This window comes from Mesoplodon bidens (assembly GCF_964165515.1).
Source record: "Mesoplodon bidens genome assembly, chromosome: 15".
NCBI classification, from domain to species: domain Eukaryota; kingdom Metazoa; phylum Chordata; class Mammalia; order Artiodactyla; family Ziphiidae; genus Mesoplodon; species Mesoplodon bidens.
The window spans coordinates 5082011-5090240 of record NC_138171.1 but is presented as its reverse complement, the minus strand read 5'-3'; the positions used below and the strand labels follow the sequence as shown (position 1 = coordinate 5090240).

Here is an 8230-nt window from a genome sequence, read left to right as displayed (position 1 = left end):
TGTTCAAGATCTGTGATAAGAGCCAGAGACAGGGTTCGGGCGGAGGAAGGAGGGCGTGAATCATCGGCACAGCATCCCGGAAACCCTTGAGCCCACCAGGATGCCAGTTAATTTCACAGTGTACAGACGAGGCCCTGGGAACACAGGCAGGGTCCCTGGAGAGGCACAGCCTGTCCCCACCTTGATGACAGCCCCCTCTGAGCAGAGGACATCCGCACATTAGCACTGCAGCGAGCAGGCTGGGTGAGGGGTGGCCCCCTGCTCTCTCCTCCTCCAGATGTGGCCGGGTAGCCCGCTGACCCTAGGATGGTCCCAAAGACGCGTCGGAGGTTTCTCTCCCTCCTTGTCAGCCGAGCACAGGGAATCTTGAAAACAGAAGATGCCTGTGCAGGGCTAATTACAGAGCACATTAGTGTCACCGCTGTCATTAGTATTAATTACTTTCCAAAGGCTGGAAACGCTGCTTTCCTCCGAAGACCTGACCCCGGCTGCCAGCCCCACACGCTGGGGTTTGGTGTGGATGGGGCTGCCTTTATTTGCTTGCTGGCCGGGGAGGGCTGCATTTACCCGCTCGCGGTGTTGACAGCCCGAGGCCTGACCCGCAGAGACATAGGCAGGCGCAGACAAAACGCCAGCAGTCACGACTCAAGAAAGCCGAGTCGCTCCCAAAGAGCCGAGCCGAGCCCCTGCCAGTGAGCTGAGACGTCCTGAAAGCCCGAAGCAGCATCTTTAATTCATGGCTCGGCTTTCAGTTTGTATTGCTCAATTCAAATTAATAATCTTTTAAACAACAACCCACAGACTCAGCAGAGCAGTGGCAGCACGCGCGTGCAGAACCGTGTTTCCATTTCACTGAATCTCAAGGGCTCAGGGAGGGAACTGGGGTGCCGTCGGGCAGGGAGGCGGGTGTGGTCCACTCCCCGGCGCTGGTCCGCGTGCTGCCCAGGAAAGTTGGGAGTGAGCACTTAGGAACTCGGAGCAATTGACGTTGCTGCGATGCCCGAGTCTGTGGTCGTGATTCGAGTTGCTGGCCATGGTGTAGACTCTGCAGGTGCTGTTGAAACTCAGGTGCTGAGCCACTTAGGACACAGGCCGGGCTGTGTAGCTGTCCAGGACAGTCACGGGTGGAGGAGTCTGTGCCAGAAGGGAGTCCATGGGGTCGGACGAGTGTCCTGAGGCACCGTCTGGAAGTCAGAGACCAATTTCATAGCCACTGGAAGAAGGCCAGCCCGAGAACCAGAAGCAGTAAGGGGAGAGGGGCCGCTGGGGGACCCAGCCCCCCACCGCTGACGGGCGTCTGCAGCAGAGGCCTGTGCTGCGGAGGCCTGGAGAAGCCCCAGGCCACCCTGTCACAGAGCACCAGGGGTGCTTGGTAGGATGTGGGCCTCTTCTCCGGGGTGTCGGGACTGGAGCCGTCAGTGGGCCTTTGTCCGATGAAGAGCAGGCTTTGCCCGAGGGGGCCCTCCTCCATCTTGAAGAGCTCGTACTCCACGTGGGGGAGCCTGATGCCCAGCGGCAGGCACCCGTTGGTGGCTGTGACATCCCGCTCGGCTCCCAGGTACCAGGCCCCCGGGCCGCCACAGCTGCTCGGCTCGGAGAAGTTGAGCATGGCCGTGGTGACCCGGTCCATGGGGGTGACGCGGGCTCGCGTGACCTGGAACACCAGCTCGGTGCCGCCACGAACCTTGGCAGACGGCGTGCCCTTGGTGTAGCGGCCGGCTGCGTAAACGGTGAAGGTGGGCTGCCGGCAGGTGGGGTCCGAGAAGTGGCGGTAATACCCTTCCCAGGAGCGGTTGTGCCCGTGGAAGGTGAAGAACCTGGTGAGGAAGAGCACGGCAGGGCGCACCTCGCACCCGGGGCTGACCCAGCGGCCGCCCAGACGCAGGGGCAGGGCCGCCCGGCGGGGCAGCACGGGCGGGTGGTGCTCGTCGGAGCGGGCGATGAGGCTGCAAGCCGGGCAGGGGCGGGCGTGGTGCTGGCAGAGACAAAGGGAAGGCGGTGACTTCCGAGGCGGGGAAGTCAGGGCGCACCTGCGGCGGGCTGGCTCGGGGTCCCGCCCCCGGCCGCCCGTCACCCCTTCACTCCCCCCCCTGCAGCCCGGACGGTCACTTCACTCTTCGTGGACCTCAGGCGGCTCCTCCACCCTCTGGGCCTTTGCACCTGCTGCTGCTTCTACCCGGAACTACCCCCGGCATGTAGGCTGGCCACCTCCTTCCCGACCTCTCAGTCTCAGCTCAGAGGCCCTAGAGAGACCTTTCCCGACCACCCCTTGTATGGTGGGCCTCAGCCCCTTGTAGCGCTCAGGGACGTGTCACACCCTATTTCCTCTGCTCTCCACTCCTCCCCCTTCACTGGAGAGTAAGCTCCAGGAAGCCCAGGCTGTCTCTCTGTGGCCGCTCCATCACCAGGGCCTAGCACAGTACCTGCTCGCAGCGGGTGTATCGGGCAAACCAAGGAAGGAGAGATGGATGGAACTTGTGTCCTGGGATTTGAAAGAAGTTGTCTTTTCCCACACCCGGCCTGCTTGGTCCCAAAATTCGACCGTTAATGTTTACTGTCTTTCTCCTGCCTGTTGTTACTTCCCCCACCCCCAACTCATTCTTTTTTAGGTGCTTTGTAAGGGCCAGGAGCTGTGCTGAGCACTTTTCATGAACTGTTACCTTACAGCCACTAAAACTCTCATGCCCTTGGAACCCCTTGCTGAGCGTCTGTGCTGAGGCGTGTCTGAAAAGTTGCAAACAGGTTTGGCACAAAGATGTTCATGTTTGTGTTATTTATAACTGGAAGCCCAGCCCCCTCTGCGTTGTCAGGTGCGGCCACAGTCCTCCGTTGCCCGAGGCTGTTTTCCTCTCGCTTTGGCCTTATTTACAGTTGCCCCTGTCTTATAAATTCTCATGAGCTGGGTTTACAGTAAAACACGTCAACAGGAAGCAGATGCTAAACCAAATTGCGTGGGAGTAGTCCTGTCTGCATTCTGGAGTGAAAAAGCTCAGTCCAGGCCAAAAAGAAACCAGATACAGACTTTTTTTTTTTTTTTTTTAAGGGAGCTGCTGCCCAGAATTTAGTTCAGAGCATCCTTCTGAGAGGTAAATGTCCTGGAACAGCCACTTGTCAAAGCAAGCATCCCCAGCTTTTGTAGTTCCAGAAGGACACCCAGGGCCATGGGTGCACACAGGACAGGGAAGGGGAAAGGCATTTTGAAGCCCCAGCTGGCAAAACAGCTCCAATTTTTTTTGTTCAAAAAACAAAAGATTTCCACAGATTGCTCCTGGATGAGTTTCATGCCAAACAAGGGGGCATTTGGGAGTTCTAGTTTAGAAAGAAAATATTGGATGATTGAGAACAGACTTTTTTTTTTTTCTATTTTGGATTGCTACATTATAAGCTCTTATTTATTTCTATGGTGAACCTAAAGTTGCCTTTTTTCCCATAATACAGAAAATGATATTATTTTTGGTTTGGGGGATTTTGACCCAGAGGACTAGAAGGCACTTGGAAATGCTAATAAATGGCTACAGAAACGTTTGTGACAGAAAGAAGCAAGAAAGCCGGGTAGTTAGCTGGAGTGCAGGTAATTGGAATGCTGGCTGGTAAGAGTCTCTAATTTAGGCATTTTAACCCACATTCCAACTGTTATTACACTAATGTGTATTGACAGGACATAGTTCATTACATCAAAATAATCTCAGGGCTGCCTTTCTCCCTCAAAAGATATCTTTTGGGGCTTCCCTGGTGGCGCAGTGGTTGAGAGTCTGCCTGCCGATGCAGGTTCGCACGATGTGCATTCGTGCCCCGGTCCGGGAAGATCCCACATGCCATGGAACGGCTGGACCCATGAGCCATGGCCGCTGAGCCTGCGCGTCCAGAGCCTGTGCTCCGCAATGGGAGAGGCCACAACAGTGAGAGGCCCACGTATCTCAAAAAAAAAAAAAAAAAAATCCTTTGCAGACAGGACATCTGGGGATGCTGGTTGGTAATTTGGGGCAAGCAGTTTTCTGCATGGCAGAAACAAATGGAGAGCTAGCAAGACTTGAAGGTGAGAGAGGGAGAGAGAAAGCATTTCCTTCTCTGATGCTCTGGAAGGGGATGGAAGAAAGTACCTGTCTCTATCAAAAACCTTCCAGGCATCGTTGTGCACAGGTCCGGAGTTGCACGTGTTAATAAACAAGGCCCCAGCCAGCAGAATTCACACTTGTGTGCAAGCCAAACTCTTACTGGTTTAAGCCTGTTATATAAAGTTATACCAACAGCACATACAGTTTCTAGTTAACTCCCAGAGGTGACACCAGGCTTAGATGATTTTGGTCGAGCGTTGGCTGATTGATTAGGATTCTATATCCAGGCAATGAATTTGGGGATCAAATTGGTTTTAAATTAATTAACTTCTAAAAATGTTCATGTTTACCATCTGGTTTGGGTTGTGGGCAAGGCTTGGGCTCCAGAGGGCATAAGGTAATGACTGATTCGTTACTTGGGGAGTTTATCTGCAGTGTATCCTTCTGTGAAATTATCTTCCTTTTTCTTTTTTTATGCGGAGGGGGGCAGTTAGTGAGTGAACATTTAATTTAACATCCATACATCTGGCCCTGCTGGCCTTGAATGTTCTGCTTGGCAACTGCATTGCAGGTTGCGTGGGCCACCCTGGCTGGTCAGGCAACAGGAGGGAAGGCGTCTGCAGCCCCAGAGCCTGGCCTGGGGAGACGTGGCACTGTCATCCTCCATGCCCCGGGGTCCGTCCTCTCTGCATTCAGAGCAGTTTGCCCTCCTAACGAGGCGGCAGGTGCCGGTCATCACCCCACCACCAGTGCCTTCTCCGCTCTAAAAGGATGGACGTCAGACCAGCCTAGAACATTGGCTGCCAAAAGGGGAATCGTTTCGAGGTTATGAAGAGAACTCAGGCTGCTTTTCTGATCATGAGGGCTTCATGCTGTGCCTCTTCTCTGCTACCCAGATCTTGGGTTGGGAGGAGGGAGGTGGGAGAAGGAGAGAGAGCAGATGGGCTCAAACCAGGTGCCCCTCCCCCCCACACACACACTGGGGATGCTTTGACAAGAGGCTGCCCTCGAGGGTGACATGTTGCCGCATCTGGTTTAATTCCGTGTCTAGTATACAGCAGGCACTCAGTACATGCTGAACATGTGAGGGTTGCCTGTGGGCTCAAAGAGCACTTGATACGGATGCCTGAACCCATCCATTCCCCCATCCATCCATCCATTCTCACTTTTGAAAAATATCCCTTGGGTATTTCCTACAGACATTCTTAACCCAGAGTCCTAACCTCGACTTCATTTTTACAAACCTCAACCTAAAATCAAAAGTTTCTTCTAATTGTGAATGTGGGCAACAAACCCCTGTAGCTTCAGTGGAAACTTCTGCTTTGTGGCCGATCTCATATCAACAGTGTTGCAGATACTAGAAACACTGTTTACAACAGCGAGAATAAAGAATTCCCATTCATAGTATCCCCACCTCAGAATGTTTTAAGACTTGGGTAACTCTTTTAATAGAATTGGTTTCTGTTTAAATCCCATGTCTTTTATTTTATGCTTTTACAAATATTTTTCTGAGGAGGGGTCCTGGGGTTTCACCAGACTCACTGGAGTGGTCACGAGGCCCTAGCCTTGCCCACCAGGCTCTGTGCTATGTGCCAGGAGAACTTTACGTACATAAAGTTGAGTTTCTTTTTGCCTGTGTGCTCATCGGACGAAAAGGGGCTATTAGATCTTCCCCAAATCGGGAGAGTATGTTTGTGATGTCTTTAAGTTAAAGTCTAGGTAAATTGACTTACGTGAAATTCACTTTGGGGTGGGCACATCTCAAAGAGAGGGCATCTCCCTTTAGACTGCAGCCTCCTGCCCAGAGGGTGGTCCATGGACCACCTGGGAGCTTGTTAGAAATGCAAAATCCCAGGCCAGACCCGCGAACTTGACTGTGCTTTCTAAGAAGATGCCCAGGTGCCGGCATCTTGAGAACAGTCAGAGTCTGAGAAAGCGCCGCTCCGCCTGATGTTAGCATGACAGGGAGCACTCAGTGCCGCTGGCTGCAGGGTAACAGTGGGTCCACGTGGAGCTTTCCAGAGGGGCCTTCGAGGGCTGTGCGGCCGCCTGGCAGAGCTCTGGAGGAGCTGCCCCCCTAGTTCATTCACCAACATTTACTGGCCCAGCCTGTGTGCCAGCCCCTGGGCCAGTTGTGGGGACACGGAGGGGCACAGGGACCCCCCCCCAACGGGTGCTATTGGGAGAAGGCGGTCAGCCAGTAAACAAACAGTGCAGCCCAGAGTGTGCCGAGTGCTGGGAACCGTGCAGAGTGGGGATGGGAGGGAACAGCTGAGTCGGGAACTGAGGGAGGGGGGACCTGCCCATGCATAGCAGGGGCAGGAAGGGACCCTGCCGGGTCCACGAGGAGGATGTCAGGAGGACCACACTCCAGAAGACTCCCCAGGAGTCCTTCTGTCCAGACCTGAGAAAAGATGTCTAGAGCAGAGGGAAGAGCATGTGCAAAGGTCCTGCGGCAAGCAGACCAGTGCGGGTGGGGGGGGGGAGAGGGTCTGTGCAGAGAGGGCCCTAGGCAGGGGCAGATCCCACAGGCTCTCAGGGCTCGCCCTCCCGGGGCCCCTGACTCACCAGGGCGCTCTGCAGCGGGCGCTGGTAGCCGGTGGGCCGGTAGTGCCGCCGCTCGGCCCGGTCGGTGTGGATGTCCCCCAGGTAGAGCTCCTCCACCAGCCGGGGCGCGTCCCGGGGCTCGGGCTGCAGGCGGCGCTGCACGCGGACCAGGCTGAGCTCGTGCATGGTGAAGCCCAGGGCGGCCGCGCAGTCCCGCTCAGCCCCGGCGCCCAGAAGCTCGTACAGGGCCCCCGGCAGCCAGGCCTGGGCGGCGGGCAGGCGGCGCGCGCAGGCCTGGCCGGCCCCGCTCTGGTCCAGGCGCCCGGCCACGTCGAGCAGGGCGCGGCGGCTGTGGAAGACGACGCCCACCTTGTGCAGGTGGTAGTCGGCCTCGGTGGCGCCCCGGGTGACCCAGGAGGCCCGGCGCAGGCGCACCTTGCCCTTGATGAGCAGTGAGTGGGCGGGCTCCCGGCACGAGGGGTCCCTGTAGTAGAACTGGTAGGCGCGGAAGAGGCGGTTGGGATAGAAGGTGTAGGAGCGGGTGAGGAACTCGGGTCCCGGGCGCACCTCGCAGCTGCGGGGGCAGAGGGGGGTTGGGCAGAGCAGTGAGTCCCCCAGCCTCGCTCCGGGAGCCCCTCCTACAGCCTCTGCTTCAGGCCTCAGCGCAGGGCTGGGAGCGTGCAGCCTCAGTTTCCCACTTTGGGGTCTGGGGGCCTCCCACTCCTGCCTTGTGGCCTCAGCAGAAGCTGTCCTTCCACGCCATCCCAAATGCCTTTTTCACCGGACATCCCCCGTCCTGGCCCGGCTCCCCGTGGGTCCCGTGGATCCCCCTTGGCCCAAGAAACACACAGGCTTCGCAGCAGAGGACCCGGGTTCAAATCCCATTTCTGTCCGTCCTGAGGATTGTGAGCCTGGATAACGCCTGGCTCCTTCCTCTGGGACTCGAAGGCCCTGGATCCACAGTCAGGGTTTCGAGGAAGCAGCCAGTGGTGGCACCTGGGAGGAGCTTAAGAAACGGGGGCTCCTTCGCACCATTTGGGGAGCCCTGTGCTCTGAGCTCCTGGCGGCAGGGTCCTGCCTGTTCTCTCCCCGTTGGATTCCTGGCACCTGGTCCAGGGCCTGGCACACACAGGACGCCCCCAAACCCTGGTCCTCGCTGAGTGAATCGTGAATGATGGGTGCTTACATTGTCACGCCCCTGGCTAAGCTGACAGGCCCCCTGCCACCACATTTCACCCACATCTGTGACAGCCTTGTTGATCTAAACCAGCGAACTTTTCCAGTGAAGGGTCAGATAATAAGTATTTCTGTCTTTGTGGCAGTTACTCAAGATCGTGGTTCTGGAGCTAAAGTAGCCAGAGACAGTATGTACATGGTGGGCGTGGTTGTGTGCCAATAAAATTTTATTTGCAAAGCCAGGTGTCAGGCTGGCCCTGACCCCCGAGCCCTATTCTGCTGGTGATGAAACCATGACTCCTAGACCCCCAGTCACACCCTGGCTTGGGGTGGATGGTGGACAAGTTCCCCGGGGAAAAGAGCAGGCAGGTACCCCCTGCACAATGTTAGCTAACCAGGTGCCACCTGTACTGTTATTTTCTCAAAATGTTTCATACCAGCGCTGCTGGAGC

The 8230-nt window shown here is 56.3% G+C and overlaps 1 protein-coding gene across 1 annotated transcript in view; it reads right to left on the bottom strand.

Annotated features, from left to right (window-relative positions):
* Positions 1-1204: 1204 nt before the first annotated feature.
* The window catches only part of APCDD1L (APC down-regulated 1 like), a gene marked incomplete at its 3' end in the record, with an annotated part of 49762 nt that continues 42736 nt past the window's right edge, over positions 1205-8230 (bottom strand). The window contains exons 3-4 of the mRNA XM_081256424.1: positions 6624-7176; positions 1205-1975 (exon numbers count right to left, since the gene is read on the bottom strand). Coding sequence (XP_081112550.1) covers positions 1205-1975; positions 6624-7176 — 1324 coding nt within the window. The remainder of the gene's footprint in view (positions 1976-6623; positions 7177-8230) is intronic.